Source organism: Schistocerca cancellata, chromosome 2, assembly GCF_023864275.1.
Source record: "Schistocerca cancellata isolate TAMUIC-IGC-003103 chromosome 2, iqSchCanc2.1, whole genome shotgun sequence".
Lineage (NCBI taxonomy): Eukaryota > Metazoa > Arthropoda > Insecta > Orthoptera > Acrididae > Schistocerca > Schistocerca cancellata.
Window position 1 is genome coordinate 340,829,770 of NC_064627.1, and position 20,552 is coordinate 340,850,321.

The 20,552-nt window shown below is 41.2% G+C and overlaps 1 protein-coding gene across 1 annotated transcript in view; it reads left to right on the plus strand.

The window, feature by feature from the left end:
- Nucleotides 1-20,552, plus strand: part of LOC126153873 (protein split ends-like) — a 360,157-nt gene that overhangs the window by 281,046 nt on the left and 58,559 nt on the right. The window contains exon 13 of the mRNA XM_049916099.1: nucleotides 9,886-20,500. Within this exon, the coding sequence (XP_049772056.1) occupies nucleotides 9,886-20,500 (10,615 nt within the window). The remainder of the gene's footprint in view (nucleotides 1-9,885; nucleotides 20,501-20,552) is intronic.

Here is a 20,552-nt window from a genome sequence, read left to right on the forward strand (position 1 = left end):
CAGACGAAGCACGTGAAAAAGGAAGGGTATCCGTATAAATACGGATGGAGCGCCTGACGCATAGCAATGGCTACCTGGTAAAGCTTAACTGCTAAGCTTTCGACTCGAACCAATCTACTGTAGCTGTATCGTCATTCATTCGACCTAAATTGTGTCTCATATTACAATGGACCAACTTTGTTTCGATTTGGAGGTGCGGCCTAAAACTTTTCTCTCCCCTTGAATTTCGAGTCTCAAATTTCAGGTGCGGCTTAGATTTGGGATTTTTTTTTTCCCCTTTATTTCGAGTCTCATTTTTCAGGTGCGGCTTAGATTCGAGTAAATACGGTAATCATGTGAAGAATTAGCAACAGTTAGTTCACTATTCTCAGTTTTTTCTTGGGTACCTTTATTGACACTCATTGCAAGTTAATCTAAAAGCAAATGTAAAAGCATGTTTTAATATTTACAATTTTATGAGAACTATTTAAACATGTAGAGATTGCCCTTCTTATTTACATACAAATTAAACATTTTTGGAATGAGGTAATAAATCTTTCAACTGGAAAAGACAATTACAGGATCTTATTTAGCTGCCAGATTGAAAGGAACAAGGGAAAGGGAAAATGATGCTTAAATTTCAGTGGCAGTTGATTAATAGGTTTTAGTAAAATAGTACTGTTTAGTGGTGATTTTTTGAATGAAGTACTGTTATATGGCCAAAATTAACCATGTCTTACACTGTATGAAGACAATGGAACACACATTAACTGAGCACCAGTATATTATTGCGCAAGAACAAAATGACATAGATAAAAATCAATTTGAGCTGAAGGTACACGTGGTATTCCTTAATGCTGTAGTGTATGGTACATGTGAAGCTCCACTGATAAAATGATACATTTCAAACAGCTGATTTTACTTTTTCAAAATTAAATGACTTTTATTGCAGTATAATATTGCCGTTTGTTATATTGATAACTGCTTTTGTTCAAGCACTGTACATACTAAGATGTGTTAAAAATAAATAAGAAGAATTCAAAGTGTGATTGTAAGTAACCAGTCCAATTCGTTGCTGCAATGCTTAGACTGGCGGATGTGACCAACCTGGTGATGGTGATACCAGCCCTAGTAGTGACATTAAACTGCACATTGTACCTGTTCCTAAGCCATAGAAAATGATGCCCACTTTTAGATTTCTGGTGTAAATAAATCTTTTTGTGACACATAACTGAAATATAAACTATGTCAATATGTGAATTGTGAGATTCTCTTTCATTGTAATCTTAGTTTTGTGAACTGTTCATAATTTTATCATTATTAGTGTTTAATTTTAAGCAATTAAGACATGATAAGTTTGCCATCCTATGTGCCACATAGAGGGCAACATCTTCAAATTTCTTCACAATTATATCCCTCCACTCTTCTATGAAAGCTGCCACATCTATTCTGTGCACCCTAGTGACTTACAGATGATGTAGTACACGGCACCTGCAAATTACTGGTTACTCTGAAACTGCCGTGGTATCATATGCACTGTTTTATTTTACCTTATACATGTAATAGATAGTTACCATATTTTACAGACTATAAGAAGCACTTTCTATTTCAAAAAGTTGGCTATAAAATTCTGGTCCTTCTTATACCCAAAATTAATATCAAAATGTCCAATGTGTGATTTAAAATTCCCGACAGTCCTAAAAATGGCCAAATATTCGATGCCATGGGAAAGGTATCTCTGTCTGGCAACATTGGATTCAAATGGCATCAGCAGTGCACCAATGCGACAAACATGAGTTGCGGGGATTCGCAATCTTGCTAACATTGTCTCCCTCCCTCCCGCACCGTCAACACCAACACAGAACACTGTCTAGCCTGTGATGTGTCATTGCAGTTGACAGTGCCAGTGAACTTAAATTGAAAGTGATTTGTGTTATTGGTCACAGTACAATATTTTTGTTAGTAACTAGTTTCATAATGTAAAAATAAAAGATATTCATATGATGTGGGCTATAAATTGAAAGTAATAGCATAAGCAGAACAACATGGAAATTGAGCAGCTGAGTGGCATTTGTGCCCTTCACCAACAGAAAACACCATTTGTGATTGGCGGCTAGAGGCGCTAAAAGTGCAAATAGAGGACTGAATGCAAAATGCCAAAAACTAGAAGATGATGTTTTGAAATGCATTCAGAGGCACCATCAAAATGGCATTGGAATTAATACAAAAATGATTCAAATACACACTTGTAAACTAGCACTACAGTGGAACTTGACCGACATTAAGGGTGGAGTTGGTTGGTGCTGCAGATTTCTGAAGCATCATGGACGTAGCATGCAAACCATAACCAAAATATCTCAGAGAATGCCAAAAGAGTACTAAGAGAAAATATTATCATTCCATTGCTTTAGTATTCAACATTGAAAGAAAACTGGTGTGGAACTAAACCAAGTAGCAATTGTGGATGACACTCCTGGGACATTTGATGTGCCGAGTATCAGAACTCTTGCCACCAAATGTGATAAAACTGTAACTATAAAAGCAAGTGGACATGCAAAAATGCACTACACTGTTCTGGTACTTAACTTCATCCAATGATCACTTTTAAGTGCAAATTAGTGCCAAAAACTTTCTGAAATACCTCCGGGTGTGGTTGTTTACATACATGGTTGGATGGATGAGGCTGGTATGAAATTATGGATTAACAGTGTGTGGGAGAGGAGGATAGGTGCTTTATTGGAGAAGAGATCCCTTCTTGTGCTTGATCACTTTAGTAGTCATTTGAAAAATTCTGTTAAAGGGAAATTGAAATGGGAAATACAGAGCTTGCTAGTATTTCGGGAGGACTTACTTCACAATTACAATCTACAATGTCTCAATGAACAAGTATGAGAGAGGAATGGATCAGATGGTTGATGGATGAAACCATCATGAATTCATGCTGAAGGGAGCTTTAAAACGACCTACAATCAAACAAGTTAATCGGTGGATAAAACGTCATGGTCTAAAGTAAGAGAAGACATTATTGTTAAATCTTTCAAGAAGTGCAACTTAAGCAACGCTCTCGATGACAGTGAAAACTATCATATATATATATGAAGAGGACAACAATGATGATCGTGAAGAAGAAAGTCCAGATGACAATTTTCAGGGATTTTAAGAGTCAGTTTGGTTTTATAAACTAAGAATATTTTTTAGTTTGGCCTTGCAATCTAATATTAAAATTTTATTTAAAAAAATTGTTTAAAAATTAAGGTGCATCTTACAGTCTGTAATGTCTTATAGTCTGTAAAACACGGTAGGTACAATCACAGTTACTGTGCCTAACACACAAAATCATTTATCATTGTAAGAAAGTGTGCCATTGCGCTACAATAAGTCATTTCTGTGCTTTCATTGTCATGTGTATCTCCACTAGACAATATACCTAACCTCAATAAATGTTAGTATTTAATGTCATATATGATGGGATCCTACACCATTAATTCAGTGCTTGTGGAATTTTGTGCGACTGCAGTCTGATGGTACTTAACAGGTATTTCTAACACTATGTATTCAGTTATTCATTGTAAGTCTTGCAGTATTTTAGAGGGAAACGTAGAGGTATGCAATCACGTTGAACTTGGCTTAACTTGTTACTGCAAAATTACTGACTCATCTGTCCTCCCACCTTCCCTCTGTCATACACATTCAGGAACTATCTTGGGATGTTGAGCATGCTGCAACTGCACTGCTGAGGACCAGAAAATTTTGTTTGAAAACTGTGTAGAAACTTTAAAAATACAGAATGACATAAGCTCGAGTACTGTGGATAAAGGAAGTTTGTTGTAACTTTAAGTGATCCTGATACTTTTTAATACTTGTAAATATTCTCTTTGTGATTATTGTTTGTATTCAAGCGGTACCACCATTTAGGATAGGGAAAGTTAGTTTTGTGCAATATTCTGAGCCAAGTTACAGCCGGGTGCGGGCCGAATTGCAGTGAGTTACGCATACCAATAGCTGCGAAGTAGAATAGGGGCCACAGGACCATCAAATTGCTGAAAGGGTATATGTAGCGATTTTGCATGTCGCAAATCACAGGCAGAAGGGGCCCACTGGCCAACCTAGTGTGTTATGAGTACGTGATGAGAAGCAGCGCGTATGGCAAAACAAAGGCGCACAGTCGTGAATAAATAGTTCCGGGCTTATAACGAGATTTATTCAAGTGTGGCAGCTCTCCTGGATGGTGGGGCATGTCACATCACCAGCTACACGCAGCAGCAGATGGGACGCCAGTGTTCCAGTCCACGGCGGGTTGCTGGTTTGACCCACTGAGGCTGATGTGGTGTCCGTAGCCATCCAGTGGCGGGCCACTCCATGGCTCGCTACCTCGGGCAATCGTCCTGGCTTCCAATACATGCCGGAGGCATCTTGAAGAGAGGGCCGCAGATTCGGACTCTGGATGGCGGGTGCTTGTTGTCGCCGTGACCGGAGCCACATCGACGAGAAGCACGCAGCTGGCCACCTGCGGCTCACACCGAGCGGCTCTGAGTCGGAAGGCAAGCAGACTGCTGAGTCAACAGCTGGCACCCTGACACTGCCGCAACTCTGCTGCTGTACAAGGCTGACACACAGCTGTGCATGCACGGTTCGCTGAGGCAGCCATTCCGCGCCAAGCCATTTTACAGACAGCGAAGTGTTGTCTTCGGCATTGCGGGACCCAGTGATGCAGATTGAGAGGAACAGGAGCACTGTAGTTGGAAACAATATATCACTTGGAAAGCTTGGACGAGTCTTAATACGGTGCCTTCTACCTCTTCCCGCTACATATGGTGTTGATGTTACATTTGGTGGCAGAAGTTGCCACTACATTTGGTGGCAGAATAGTGGACGTCGTCTGTCCAGTACGATGTTAGAGCCCACCACTCACATTACATTCACAAGATGTGGTGAGTTTTTACCAGTTTTCTTTTGAGTACTGGACGTTTTCTTGCCTTTTTATGATGTTGAGACTGCTCATGGCAGGCCATTTTAGATGTTTTGCATAGGCTTTTTTTCCCCCCAGAATAAGTGTTAGTGTATTTGGGGCAGTAAGATTTATTTTTTTTTAATTTTTTTCATGGCATTTAATTACTTTTTTATTGGTTTGAGTATGATGATACTGAGGTGTAGGGAGTTGGGTTATTCTTGTACTTAAATGTTTTGTTTTGGGACTAATTAGGAACAAAAGCAACACAATGGCAGAGTCAGGGACACAAGGTGCGTCGGAACCAGAAGTGGTACGGATTTTGTTGGAAAAAGTAGCACAATTGACAGCAGACACTACGCAGTTGAAAAATGAATTAACATCTAGAAGTGAGAGGGAAACCGCATCTGATCAGTCTTTGTTGCCTAGGGTGTAGGAGTTTGATCCAGCTGCCGTGAGTTTGCTTATTCCATTTTCTGGCAAGGCATCTGAGGATGTGTGTTCGTTTGTGGAGGACTTGGAGACTTCAGTGGTGGTGAGTGGTTGGTCTGATAAGAAGTTGTTACATACAGCCAAGATTAGATTAACAGGTGAAGTGAAAACATATGTAAGGTGGTCTGAGGCCGTAAGGAAGGCAGGACAGTTTAAGCAGTTAAAGGAAGGGCTTTTGCAAAGGTACAAAAAACAGAATAGCACTCCATACTTTAGAGAGAGGTTAAGTACAATGTCAAAAAGATACGGGGAGACGATGGAGAAATTTGTGGACAGGATAAGGGAAATTAATGAGTATACTTAAGAGTTGGGTCAGAGTGATGAAGCAAATAGCATTCTGTTGCAGGAGGCCAAGAAAAGGGCACTTGATGTATTTTTTGAGAGTGTTACTGGCACATATGTCCCAGGAAGTGCGTGATGGGACTCTGGAAGATTTGTATTCGGCCATTCAGCTGGCAATTAAATGTGATGAAATAGACGAGGCAACAGTGTTTACAGCAGGTGTGAAATGTTTTAAGTTTGGTCGTACGGGACATGTGCAGAGGCAATGTACCCAGTCACCGAGGAATAAGGAAGGGGTGGAAATCGGCAGCAGGGATTATGGAGAAGTGGAGATAGGAGATATGGACAAGTGTTAAACGGCATAGGGGCCCCAAGACCCAATGTTACGAATACATATTCAGAGGGGGAATGTTCAGTGGTAGGATCCATAGGAACTAAAAAGTTTAAGATTTAGTTGGACACAGTGGCACAAATGTCAGTGGCTACTAGGAATATAATGGGACAAAGCAAGCTAGACCCACCATTTTATAGCTTGTGTGGAGTGGGGGATAAGGAGGTCATGCCTTTAGGCTCGGTGACGGTTGACTTTTGAATAAAGTAAGTCCGATTTAATGCATGCATGGAGGTAGTACCATGGGTAAGCGAGGGCTACGATATGATTCTAGGAATAGATTTCTTGCATCAACATCATGCTAAAATTGAGCTTGCAGTGGGTCAGGATGCATTGGATCTTCTCCACCTACGAGAATTTGGTAGTACTAGCAAGTTGTTTTGCGCGGGGAGTATTTGCAGAAGCGAAACACATAGAGCTCAAGGGGAGCAGAATTTTAATCAATGGAACTAAGTGTAACATAATAGGACCAACCTTCCACCTGCCAGCGTCAATTTCAGGAGTCACACAATTGAATGCTACAGAGCCACAGCTTTACTGGCCCGAAGCCACTTTAGAGTTTTTGCCAAGGCAGAATCTGACCTTGTTAAATCTAACACTGGAGCCATGCCTGTTGAGATCCGTAAACTAGTTCACTTTAGAGCAAGAGGGGCGCATATCAGCTGATCAGATTGTGCAACATGTCGCTCAGTATAGAGAAAGGCAACGGCAAATAACGATCATTTTGAGCACCTCTGTGCCAAATGTCATCGCAGCCTGAACTTTGTTATGTGTTTTCTTCCTGATGAGGTGGATAGCTAATTCCAAGAGGGAACCAAGGGTATTCTAAGTCGCAGTGGATTGGATACAGAGGATGTGAGATGAGTAGGTAAGGGGTTGATGGAGCAGTGGTCGTCCAGTAAGGAATTTTTACGTTTTGTTTCATGTTATGGTTCTAAGGGGCACTAGACCACATTTAAGTTTTCTAATAGTAAAGAAATACGCCATAGGTGCCGACCCAAACAAGTTACGAGCTAGTTAAGGGCCGACCTGGGGATGGGGTCTTTCCAAAGGGGGGAATAATGTAGTGGCACTACTGTTTAGGATAGGGAAGGTTGGTTTTGTGCAGTATTCTGAGCACAAGTTACAGCCAGGTGCGGGCCAGATTGCAGTGAGTTACGCATACCAACAGTTGCGACGTAGAATAGGGGCCACAGGGCCATCAAATTGCTGAAAGGGAATATGTAGCAATTTTGCATGTCGCAAATCACAGGCAGAAGGGGCCCACTGGCCAACCTAGCATGTTATGAGTATGTGACATGAAGCGGTGCGTATGGAAAAACAGAGGCACACAGCCATGTATAAATAGGTGCGAGTTTCTAACGAGATTCATTCAAGTGTGGTAGCTCTCCTGGACGGTAGGGCATTTCACACCACCAGCTACACGCAGCAGCAGTTGGGGCGCCAGTGTTCCAGTCCATGGCGGGTCGGTGGTTCAACCGTCTGAGGCCGACATGGGGTCCATAGCCAGCCAGTGGCGGGCCACTCCACGGCTCACTACCATGGGCAGTCGTTCTGGCTTCCAACATACCGGAGGCATCCCGAGGCGAGGGCTGCAAATTCGGACCCCAGGATCGCAGGCGCTTGTTGTCACCGCAACCTTAGCCACGCCGGCGAGAAGCACACAGCTGGCCACCTACAGCTCACACCCAACGGCGCTCAGTCGGAAGGGATGCAGACTGCTGCGTCAACTGCCGGCATCCTGACGACGCTGCTGTCCAAGGGCGACACACAGCATTGCGTGCACAGTTCACTGAGGCAGCCATTCAGTGCCAAGCCGTTTTGCAGACAGCGAATTGGTGTCCTCAGCATTGCAGGACCCAGTGACACAGATCGAGAGGAACAGGGACACTGTATCCGGAAACAATAAATCACTTGGAAAGCTTGGATGAGTCTTAATACGGTGCCTTCTACCTCTTCGTGCTACATTTGGTGTTGCTGTTACATTCGGTGGCAGAAGTTGCCACTACAGTATGTTTGTTTTCTTTGCCTTATTGTAATCATCCCACCCATTATCTGCTACTGAAGGCAGTAAAAGCGGTTGTATTATCTTTTTGTAGCTTTTGTTCTTGGTGTAATTATCAGTGTTGTATGTTAACTTCCATTAAAGGAAAACTTTCTTCACAGACAGCCATCTTATATTGTGCAGTAAATAAGTAAATCTACTTCTTTCTCATCCAGATAGTAATGATTGGTGAGTTGCAGGAAATAAAATAATAAAAAATGTAGCAATGAGTTGTTATCAATATTGGATCTTAGTGAAAAGTACGTGCTAAAGGACTTCCTGTGGTATACCAGCTTTAAAATTTTGAAAGAACTGACATTGTCCAATGTAGTAATGCAAATATTGTGATGGAATCATTATCTTTGGTTTTTAAGAATGTTTCTGCACAACTAAGTGTAATTACCAACTTCGGGCACACAGAAGTTATCAAGGTAACAAATTTTACATATTTTTATTCAGTTTATCACTTAAAGATAACCTTATTGGCTAACTCTTGGCAAAAAATGTACTTAAACAAAAAATATTCATTGTACCTTGAGATTAAAGTAGTTCCCCCTTGACACTTCTTGTACTACTGTAGATAATGTCTACAATCGAAAATCCAGAATGGAATAATGACAATTTATGAAAAGGAACTTTGCCACTCACCATTTAGGAGAGATGCTGAGACGTGGATAGGCACAACAGAGAGTCTGTTAGTAAGTACTCTTTTGGCCAAAAAAGTCTTCTTCGGGGAACCACCCCCCCTCCCCCCCCACACACACACACACAGACATATATGCACTCATGCAAACAAAACTCGCACACAGATGACCACAGTCTCTGGCTGCTGAGCCCAGAGCTGGCCTGACGTGGCCTCAGCAGGCAGAGACTGGGCATACATGCATGCACGGTGTGTGTGTGTGTGTGTGTGTGTGTGTGTGTGTTTTTCTGAGGAAGGTCATTTTGGCCGAAAACTTATTTGCTAATAGTCTTTTTGTTGAGCCTATCTGCAACTCAGCATCTTGGCCACATGGTGAGTAGCAACTATCCTTTTCATGATGTTGTAGATAACATCTGGAACATTATTTCATTATGTATTACACACCTCTAAATGGCCACCAAGTAACTATATAAACATTTTTTTTAAATAAAAGTATGTAATAACTGTTCTTCATATGACTTTACACATCATAGTGTTTTTCGTGAATGTGATGTGGAATACACAACTAACTAATGGCAACAGTATCCTCCGATCATCATTGTGCCTTTTTCTAGCTATACAAATAACAATACCATTTCTATTTCAGATGATGTACCTTTCATAAGATATAGTACCCAAAGCTTACTGTTTATTCTGTTTAAGAGATGAATGAGTGTACAAGTTCTGTCTTTAGTCCCAAATAACAATGTTATGCACAATGACACTGCATACCAGAGGCTTCACTTTCAAGTTTCTTGGTTCTACAGTATCAACATGCATTGTGTTATACATATTCTTGTATGTGATGTTAGATAAATTGTTGCCTTTACATGTTGTAGAAGTCAAAGCACCAGAAAATGGAACACAGTGTCCAAAAAGTTATTGTACTTAATTTTAAAGTTAAGGTGTTTAGGACTAGAGCCAGAAATTATATACAGATATTTGACTTGTTATACCCACCACTGTTGCAAATATAATACATAACATCTGTTTTGAGGATTCAGTATTTCCATTTAATCTGGATCTTACTAGTACTGATGGACTTTTTATTTTTTTGTATTTTCCAGAAGTTACGACGAATTCAGCCAAGGCAGTGGAGCGAGTCATGATGACTCTTACGATCAAGATGTACGTGACTATGGTTATCGGGACCGATGTGACAGCAGTCCCACACCAGCAGTGTGTGATCCAGTAGACATCTGTCGACGGAGTACAACTGCTGGACGTGTGCCAAAGAGTTCGAGCCCTTGTGAAAAACCCTTACAGGGTGAGGATGTCGATTTCAAGCCTCGCCATTCACTGCAGAGCGTAGTCGTCGATGCGGCAGCACCTCTACCTCCACCACCTCCTCAGCCAGCGGACATCAGGCATCTACAGAAGGAGCGTGTTCATCTTCTAGAGCAGTTAGAGGACTGTACCAGTTCAGGAGATGATGATCCTGCTCCAAAGAAGCGGGCAAAGCTGGACTCTGTTGACCTGCAGTCATCGTGTAATGCAGATCTATCGTATGACTGTGAACCTTCATTAGCGATAGTAACACACAATCATAGGAAAACGGACGTACGTAGACTTTCGGACAGCAAACACTGTGCAAGGAGATTATCATCTGATAGCCTTTCGAGACACAGTAGGGATGGAAGGGAAGCTTCAACTGACCGTCCAGTGTCGGTACAGGGTTATTCTCCTCATCCGGTTTGCAAACGTCGGAAAACGGGCAGTAGTGCAAGTGAGAATGAAGAAAGGACAAGTTGTCGTAGTGGAAAACATGGACACCATCATCACCATCACCATAATGATGTGACTGCAACGACTGTTAGTGGCAGTGAAAGTGTTGACGGTAGTCGTCCAGGTACTCCTTTGTGTGACGAACGGCCAGAAAATCTTTTGCCCCCTTCTGAACCCAGGCGTATACCTCGCGAGAGAAATACCACCGAAGGACCCTTATCGTTGCCTCTTCCCAGGTTTGCAGCGCAGGTGCTGTCATCATCCTCGAGGCTGTCAGCATCGGCCTCTAGTACAAGTTCAGGAAAGCCAGCCCCGTCCAGCAGTATCATCTCTTCTCCTCCACCTGCACTAACTTCACCAAGACCAACACATGCTACACCATTGCTACAACCACCACCTAGTCCAAGTATCGTTCCGCCTCCAGCATCGCCGCCACCACGACCAGCCTCGATACTTTCATCATCATCATCTGATTCCGAGTTGTCTCCTCCCTCTCCGACACTGGAGGAACGAATCAAATCTTTAGATGAAAAATATGAGAAATGGTCTGGATCTCGTGCAATAAGTGCAGCTGGAGGTGATGCTCTAGCAAAACTTGATGCCTCTGCAAGTGAACGTTTTCGTTTTCGTCACAAGCTTTTGGATCTTGATGACCTTAAGCCTTCTGAAATAGTGAAATCAGTGTTAGCTAAGAGGAGTGTATTTGATGAAGACACAAAGCGTCTGGAAAACATAGGTGACAAGTATGAGCCTCGTGAGTGGACAGCTGGGTGCTTTCAGAGCCTTCGTGTGAAAACTGAACCTAGGGATGCATCTCAGTGTATAGCTCTTGCCAAACCTTCTGTATCAGCCAGTAGTGTAAGTGTTTTAACGGCTCCAGTTGGACCACCTAAAAGTGGCTCTTTTACCATTCCTAGTGCGTCGCGACTTCTGAGTGCTTCCTCACCCTTGCATTCACCATCGCAGCCTCACCCAAAATCTCCTTTTTCTGTCAGTAGCCCTACCACTCCTACAACTGTTGGGAAAACACATACTCAGTCAGTCTCTATAGGGACTGTACCTCTTATACAATCTTGTAACAAACTACAGCCGATACCAAAGAGTTCTAGTGCTGTTTCTCCAAGACCTGGGGGTCCTACACTGCCAACAGCAAAGGGACTTCAGTATCCTTTCCCTAGCCATCCACCTGTATTACCAACAACTACTGTGGCTACGACAACTGCAGGCACCACTATAGGAACTCTAGTGTCTGTGTCGACTGTAGGAGTAAAAGCTAGCTTGTCTGTAAATGTACCTGCTACTTCTGCAAATGTGTTGTTTTTGCCTGAAATGTCACGGACAAGTGCTATTAAACCTCCAGTCTCACAGACCTTACCCAATAATGTTGTTAACACCCCGGACATAAGACTAGCAAGACCATTATCATCTGTAACAGTATTGACAACGTGTACGGGCACAAAACCATCGTCGGAGGTGATAAGTAGGCTGCCTCAAAAGGCAGTAACTTCCTCTCATTCTGTTGTATCAGTTGCATCATGTCGAGTAAGTACTCCCAAGACGCTGGCTCCAAGTGTGACTGTGTCTCTGCCTGTTGCTGTTAGTGTTTCCAATACTCTGTCAGAAACTGTGCGGGCATCTCATACTTCAGTAAAAAGTTCTAGTACTGCAAGTTCATCAGATAACACTGCAACTAAAACCCCAGTAGTTGGTAACATTACTTCGTCAAAAACTTCAGCAGTTATATCTGTTGCATCTTCCACACCTAAAACTACTGTAACTTCAACTTCATCACAAGCTACATCTCGAGGATTAATAGGAATGAAATCTACAGGCTGTGGTGTGCTGGTACCGGCTGGTAGTGCTTTGTCAACAAAAAGTGTGAGAGCTAATGAACATCTACCGAAGATCATAGGTTCGCCTCCGCCGCGAAGTGACACTTTCAGGCCAAATAACATTCCAGGATTAAAATCTTCAAATGTGAGTGATAGCCAGTCTTCTAGCTCAAGGCTTGTTACCAATCCAGCAATGTCACTGCCATCTGTTGCTTCTGCTTCTGTGATGATGACTCCTTCTGGGACAACATCTCTCTCTGTGACATCTGTTACTGCTGCATCTGGTGGGGATAGTTCTTTGAGTATTGTTACATCAGCAGTTGTGACATCTGCGATCTCAGTAACAGAATCTGCAAAACAGAACAAAACTAAATGCTCTGCCTCAAGAAAAGATTCGAAAGATAAACAGAACGAGACCTCCACAACTTGTAAACCTGTACCTTCTGTGAAAAAAGATGCTTTGTTGTCACCAACGAAGAAAGATGCTAGTGTGAGGGATACAGATAATGTGAAGGTAGCAAATCTTCATAAACAAAAAAATGTTTGTCTTTCCAGTGATCGAAAAGAAAAGAAAGTTGCCACATCATGCTTAAGGAGAGAAAGTGAGCAAGATACGGAGAGTATAGACAGGCGGAAAGAAAGGTTTGACAGCACTGATGACAGAAGGAGAGATTCAGTTGACAGTATAGAAAAGAGGAAAGATTCTGAGTTATTAGATAAAGATAAGAGAAAGGACAATCTTCCTTTTGAAAATGAGAAAGAAAAGAGAAGGGATATGGCAGAAATGGTTGAAAAGGAGAAGAAAAAGGAGAAAGATGTTCAAGAGTCTAATGAACGTGATAAATTCAGAGAGATGGATGGAGAGAGATGTGAAAGGTGGAAAGATAGTCATTTATTGGAAAATCTTGATAAAGATAAATGGAAAGAGAAGGATGAAATTTTTGAAAAGGACAAAAGACGTGACAGTATATCTGCAGACCTTCAGCAGAGAGATGCTGAAGACAGAGAGAGGCGGAAAGAGCGTCGTAAAGATAGAACAAGTAACAGCAGTTCTCCTGCGAGCATTGGCTGTAAGCGTAGAATGAGCTCACAAGACAGTCTAGAAAGTGTACCAGATGATGCCAAAAGAATAAAACTTTCACCTGCCGTTAGTATTGATCAGCGCAAAATACCAGAAAGGCGCGATTCCAAAGACAGCGGTCGAAGCAGCAGCAGTAGTAAACGAAGTAGTGCAGAACGCCCTCGTCATAATGAGAAGAGTTTCACAAAACAGCTGGAGGATAAGATTCGTGATGATAAAAAAGGTAAAGATGAATTGGACAAGAAGAGAGAGAAAGATATCAGAATACAGGAAGATGCAGAAAAGCATAAACCAAAGGACAAACAGAAGAGAAAGAACAAGGTAGAAAAAGAAATTTTGAAAGAAAAGGATAATACAAAAATTAATAAAGAATCTCCTGTTGATAAGGACTTTTCACCAAAAAGTGGAAAAAAGAAGGAAGACAGTGAGACTGAAGATAAGGAAGAGAAACACAAACATCAAAAGAAAGAAAAAAAGAGAAATTCAAAAGATGAGTTTGTAACATCAGATGTTGTTGAAGAAAAGGTAAAGAATATTAAAAAAGAGAAAGAAAAAAGAAATAGCTGTGATAAGAAAAAGGATGAGGCTTCCAACAGAGATGATCATAAAGGGAAAAAGGATTCAAAGGCCCACAAGAAAGAGTTCAGTCATTCTGATTCAGATACTGAGGATGACTGTGCAGACGGTCCCAAAAAGCATTCCATATTTGATATAATAGATGATGGACCAGCATACATTTCAATGTACGACAAAGTGAAAGCGCGCTCAACTAAGAATATGCAGAAACAAGAAGAAGAAAAGCGTCAGGAAAAGATGAGAGAGAAGTTCAATTTATTAAAACAGTCTCGTGCAAAACGCGAGGAGAAGAAGAGGTCAACATCATGGGATGAAGATTCTGATTCTGACAATGCTGATAGGGACCGAAGTAATAAAGCCACCAAAAGGTTAACAAAGCTTATGATAAGCAGCTCTTCTGAAGATGATATTCGTGCTCGTTCCTCTTATGATTGTGAGGAAATAAAAACAAATAAGATGCGATCAGGTGTGAAAGTGAAAAAGGAGGAAAGTTCTATAACTAAGTCTGATTCTGATTCTGATATGCAGCAGAGACAAGGAAAAGTAATGCTGAAAGAGAACAAAAGAGTAGACATAAAATTGGAAGGAAGTGAGGAGGATGAGAATTCTGTAAAAACTAAACATTCCACATCATCTAGGAAAGGAAGCCGATCAAAATTGATATCTGATACATCTGAAGATGACAATACTGCTGCGAGATTCAAATGTAACCCTGTTAAAGTTTCTGACATTTATTCAGCAGAAAGTGACGGAGATGCTGTGTATACAGATGTTGATGACAAAGGTATTGGGAAAAAATCAAGATCAAGCAAAATTTGCAAAACTTCTTTGGATACATCAAATGATGAAAGCAGTCAAAAGTTGGTCTGTGAAGACACAAAAGTGGCTCTTGATAAACAGAATCTCTTCAAAAAAGTCATTAGTAAAAGTAAACAACAAAAAAGTACGCTTGACTCTTCTGATGATGAAAATCTGAGGAAATTCTCATCTGAACCAGCCAAGATAAGTATGTTTAGTGAAGAGAAGCAAGCTATATTCAGAAAGTCAATTGCAAAATCGAAATTGGTGAAGGTCGCTGTAGATTCATCTGATGATGATAGTACCCGCAAAATGCTTGCCGAGTCAATGAAGGGAAATAATTTTAATGAAGATAATAAACTAAGTTTGCTAAACAGATATGGTGTAAAAGCTAAAATAAAATCTATAGATTCCTCAGACGAAGAAAACAATAAAATATTGAATGTAGAATCTTCAAAAAGCAGTTTTGTTTCTGAAAACCAGCAGCCATTTAAAAAGAATTTTAACAGAAGCAAAATTTCAAAAATATTCACTGATCCTTCTGCAGATGATGTTCAGAAACTACAAAGTGATTCTGAGAGGGATGACATGTTTGGAGATACTTTTGTTTCTAGTAAATGTAATCAAATCAAGATTGAGCCACAACTTGAAAATATTTCTGATGCTGAACCAACTGAATCAACTCCACCTCCTCAGCTTGAAAAGGTTGTATTTTATGGGAACTGTGTTACAAAAGGCAATGATACTGTGCGAAAGAAATCACACAAAAAGAAACAGAAACGGCAAAAGAGTATTCTAGACAATGAGGATGTTGGAAACACTGATAAGGATGTATATGAAGCCCAAGAAACAGAAAACTGCATCATAGAAGAAAGTGGAAAAGCAAAAAGTGACAGTGAACGGAAGAGGCATAAAAGAGACAGGAGAAAGTCGAGTCATGGAAAATTGATAGACTCAGATGGAAAACAGTTGAAGATTCGCAAAAAGAAGTCTGGAAAATCAGAACAAGGAGTATTAAAACCAGAAAATAGCTTGAAAAGGGAAGAAAAAATGGAAGATATCTTTGGACCATCATCTGATGAATCTGAGCATGACTGTGTGAAATCGTCAACTGCATCACACGCTCTTCAAAACAGTGTATTTGATCAGATGTCTCCAAAGTGGCAAGTTTCATTAGTATATGGCTCAGACTCTGATTCTAATGTTGATCATACAACACTCAATTCACAAATTGATCACTTTGAAACATCAGATAGTATATTACCTAGGTCAGCAGAAAAGGAAAGGAAACGGAAAGAGAAAAAACGCAAGGAAAGAAAATTACGTGAAGAAGAAGGTATAGCAGGTGACCTTGCTGAAGCAGGAAGAGCTTTGGAAGCAAAGTTATTAGATGATGATTATGTTGATGATGAATTGACAAAGGCCAACTTCCTGAAAACTGATGGTAGTGGAATAAAACAAGAATCAAGTGCAGATGCTGACGTATTTCATTTCACAGATGGTGATGACAGCTTGGAAGGATCATCAGCTGTACTGCCAGAGAAAACAAAAGAAAAGAAGAAGAAACGTAAGAAGTCAAAAGAAGAGAAACAGAATCGCCGTGATCACCATCACCACCACCATCATGACAAAGTATCTTTGAAATCACCTGAAAGAAGGTTAAGTGTAACATCTGTGTCTGAGGAGAGCAAACCTCAGTTGCAGTCTCCTCCCCCTCTACCCAATCTTGAAATGCCACCAAGCCCACCAGTAGTCAAAGGATCATTAGCTATGATTTCGGAAAATTCTCATGCTTTGATGCAATGTAGAGAGTCAATAATCAGTTCATCGTGTAAACTTTCACCTACTATAGCAAAATCTATTGAGAAAAAGAAACCAGAAAAATTTATTCCGGGCTTTGGTGCTGATATTGATGACACAATACATGAAAATGCTGTTAAAAGCATTTCTGAATTTGAAGAACCAAAAGTAGATGCTGTTAAAATTAATGATGGCAACAAAGTGGAAGAAATACCAAAAACTGAGTCTGATAGTTTGAACGGAGAAGAAGAAAAACCACGGGCAGTAATTTCTCAAGAGGAAACTGAAGATGCTGTGGCTGCTCTGCTAGGGGAATCTTTTGGTGGAGGGTTTGGTGAGTGCTATGTGGCTGACGGTAACAGCAGTCCTACCAGTACTGCTGTGACAAATCCACCGGAGCCACAGTTGCCAACAGATGAAGAGGAGGAGACTAGACAGGCAGTTGAAGGACTTATTGACTTGAAACCAGATACTCCTCAGTCAGAACCAGATCTGCAGATAGATACAGATACAGAGGATAATATAGAAGAAAATTATACAGGCCTCAGATTTAGTAATGATGACAACCCTAGAACACCAGATGGTTTGGATTTCTCTGGATTGCCAAAAACACCTGATCTGTCTCCATCATTTTACAGGCAGCATCAAACAACATCAGAGAAACAGTTTGAAGAAAGCACTATTCCTATGCTAAAACCCTTGCCTGAGCCAGAAGTTGTACAAGCTATTCAGAATGACTCCCTAGTTAAATCGAAGGAACCTCCAACAAGTGATTTAGTTTGTGAGGAAAAAGAAGAGGCAATCAAGAATGAAACGGAAGATAGTTTGGATACAGCAACAGCGACGACGACTGAGGCCCTACCACCTGAATTACCTTCATCTTTACTGCCAGAAAACCAGTCATCTCCAAGATCTGAATTGGATGCAGATAATGAGGCAACTGATGATATCCGTTTGGAAACTAAACCTCATTCACCACTTATATCTGAAGACGACAAAAAAGCACTGGTAGAACAAATAACACCTGAGGTGGATGTTAAAGAAAGCACAGAAAATAATGTGACTGTGTCAGCACCTAGCAGTCCTTTACAAACAGAACTAGAGGTAGACAAAGAAATTGTTCAGGCAGAAGGCATTGAAGATACCCCAGAACTGTATGAAAATGATAAAATTGATGTTGAGAAGTCCCCAGATGACGAATCTTCTGAAGAAAATGGTGTTATAGCAAATGTTGATGGAACTGTGGAAGAGCCATCTGTGGAAACTATAAGTGACAGAGATCAGTTTCATACACCAGAGCCTGACACTAAAACTGATGGTGGTTCTGCAACTGAACTGAATGACATGGAACCTGTAAAAGATGAACAACCAGCATGTGAAAGTGTAAAGAATGAACACTGTGGTGTAGAGGAAACTGAAAAGAAAAGTTATGAATTGGATGAGTGTGTCACAGAAGATACAGAAAAACATTGTTTAAATATTGAGAAGCAGGACACATGTGCTGAAATATGCACATCTGAGACATCAGTTCAAGAGGCAAAAACACCTGAAGTAAAGGAATGTGTGGACACAGAAGAGCTAAAAGATACTGATGCCATCATGCCATCACCCAAACAGAGTGAAGCAGGTGAAGAAGTAACATGCGTTGATAACTCAAATGTTTGTGTTAAATCGGAACTGATAATTGATACCAGAGAATCAGATTTTTCAGAGTCAGAGAATGATATGAAAAGTGATAATGATTTTGTGACTAATTTATTGGCATCTGATTCTATGACTCAGGGGCTTTCAGATGATACACAGACAAGTTTTAAACTTTACAAAGAGAAAGAAACAGAATTAGTGTCAGTAATTAAAGAAACTGACAGCCTGCAGAATAGGGCAAAGGAAGAGAAATGTTTGTTTCCTGAACTTAAGCCAGTTGAGGATAAGGATGAATCTGTGAATACTTTCGGCATGGTGACGAATGATAAGGATGATTTCAGTGAAAAAGCAGATTTGATAGATGAAGTAAAGAATGAAGATTTCTGGACGGCTAAGGAAGAGGTGAACATAGACTCTGTGATTAAAAAAGTTGATGCTCTTTGTTCTGTGGAAGATGTACCTCCATTTGATAAACTTGCAGATAAGCCTGATGTGACAAATGATACCAAGGCATGGTTCAGTGGTGTAAATGAGATTGAAGCAGCAGAAGGTAAATTAGATATTAAGCAAGAGGATACTGAAAGGGAAGTTAAATCAGATATGCAGCAGAAGTCGTGCGACACACCTGAATCTCAGATAAGTGGTAATATGGTTGCGACAGCAACTGTTAATGAGAAACATAACGAAGAAGAAGAAGATGAAGAAAAGCAAGATGTTGCCCTTGAAACTGAAAAAGAACAGAATGACAGCTTTTCAGTGTCGTCTCCCACTGCAGAGTCGGAGTGTAGAGCACCTTCTGGTTACACTACAGAGGATCAAGACCAGTCACATGTTTCAACATTGTCACCTGAACGTGAAATTATTGAGACTAGGCAGTGTCACAATTCTGTCGGCGTGCCGCGTGGAACTAGGAGGGGGCGCAGAGGTTACGGTGGCAGACGTAAAGCAGCTGCATCCAGAGTGGCATCTGGTGTGACAACTAGACGAACTAGACTTCAAAAACGTGAAGTGAGTCCAGTCACATTGCCCCTGCTGCCGACATCTACCTCTCCGAGAAGAGGTGGCCGTGCTCAGAGAAGCAATAAATCATTAGGCATTGATTCCAGTGGCCAAACAGGCAAAAAGCTTACTACAGATGTCTATGAATTTCATGATGACTCTGAAGAAGAAGGAAATACGAGTGCTGAAAAGGGCCGGCCACGTCTAATTCTTACTATCAAAAGTCCTGTCAGTGGTGCAACACCAAATATTTGTGCAATTACAAAAGAAGTTCCAGTTACAACAAAACCTTTACCTTCCCCAGCACCTTCACCAGTCTTAGATGTACGAGAAGAATTTCCTTCACCTCCCACTCCTGCATCTGCTGCTACGACACGCAAGTCTCGTCGACTACAAGAACGAGATGGTCCTAGAAATACAGTTGACGATGTTATCGAAGATGTTGTTCGTGGGACAGTAACACGATCTGCAGCTGCAGCAGCTGCTGCTGCTGCCGCCGCCGCCGCCGCCGCCGCCGCTGCTGCTGCTGCCGCCGCCGTCGTCACCACCACCACAACTGTCCTTACTTGCACTACAACTACCACAAGTACCACTATTACTACTTCTTCTATTACTGTTGCCAGCGTTTCGGCAACCACAGCTGCTGGCAGTGTAGGCCCTGTTGTGACACGTCGATCGGCTAGGCAGAACCATGCTGTAGTTTCCCGCCCATGTCCTGAAGTTAGAAAATCCCCAAGAGGTGCAAGGAAAGGTTCACAGCAACGTGGAGTTTCGGAGATACTAGATGAATCTTCAGATGAGAGGCATAAGTTTGATGATGATCTACCTTGCCCCAAGTCTTCAGAAATGTCACCTTTGAATAGTGGTGAAAATAGAGACGCTGTAGAAAAATCAGATGTCCCTCTGGACATTAATTCCCAAGAAAATAATTTGAAACCACCTGTGAAAGAAACAGATTCTTTAAAATCTGCCGATAGCAAAAAGAATTCTGAAACTGATGCAGAACCAGTGACTCTAATTGACCCTGTTACTGGACTGCTAATACCTTTCAGGGAGTCTGAGGAAGGACAATACGTTCCTGTGACAACTGCTGCAATGAATGCTACTTCCATTGTGTCAACTGTTACCACTACGCAGCCACCTTCAGTTACTTCAGAGCTCAGTGTTCCACAACTGGCAGCAAACGAAGTACTACAGAAACCACTGGTGCCATCACCTCCTGTTAAAGTAAGTAAACTTATTTATTAATTTTCAGTTTTTACTCTTTGTTGGTTATTGA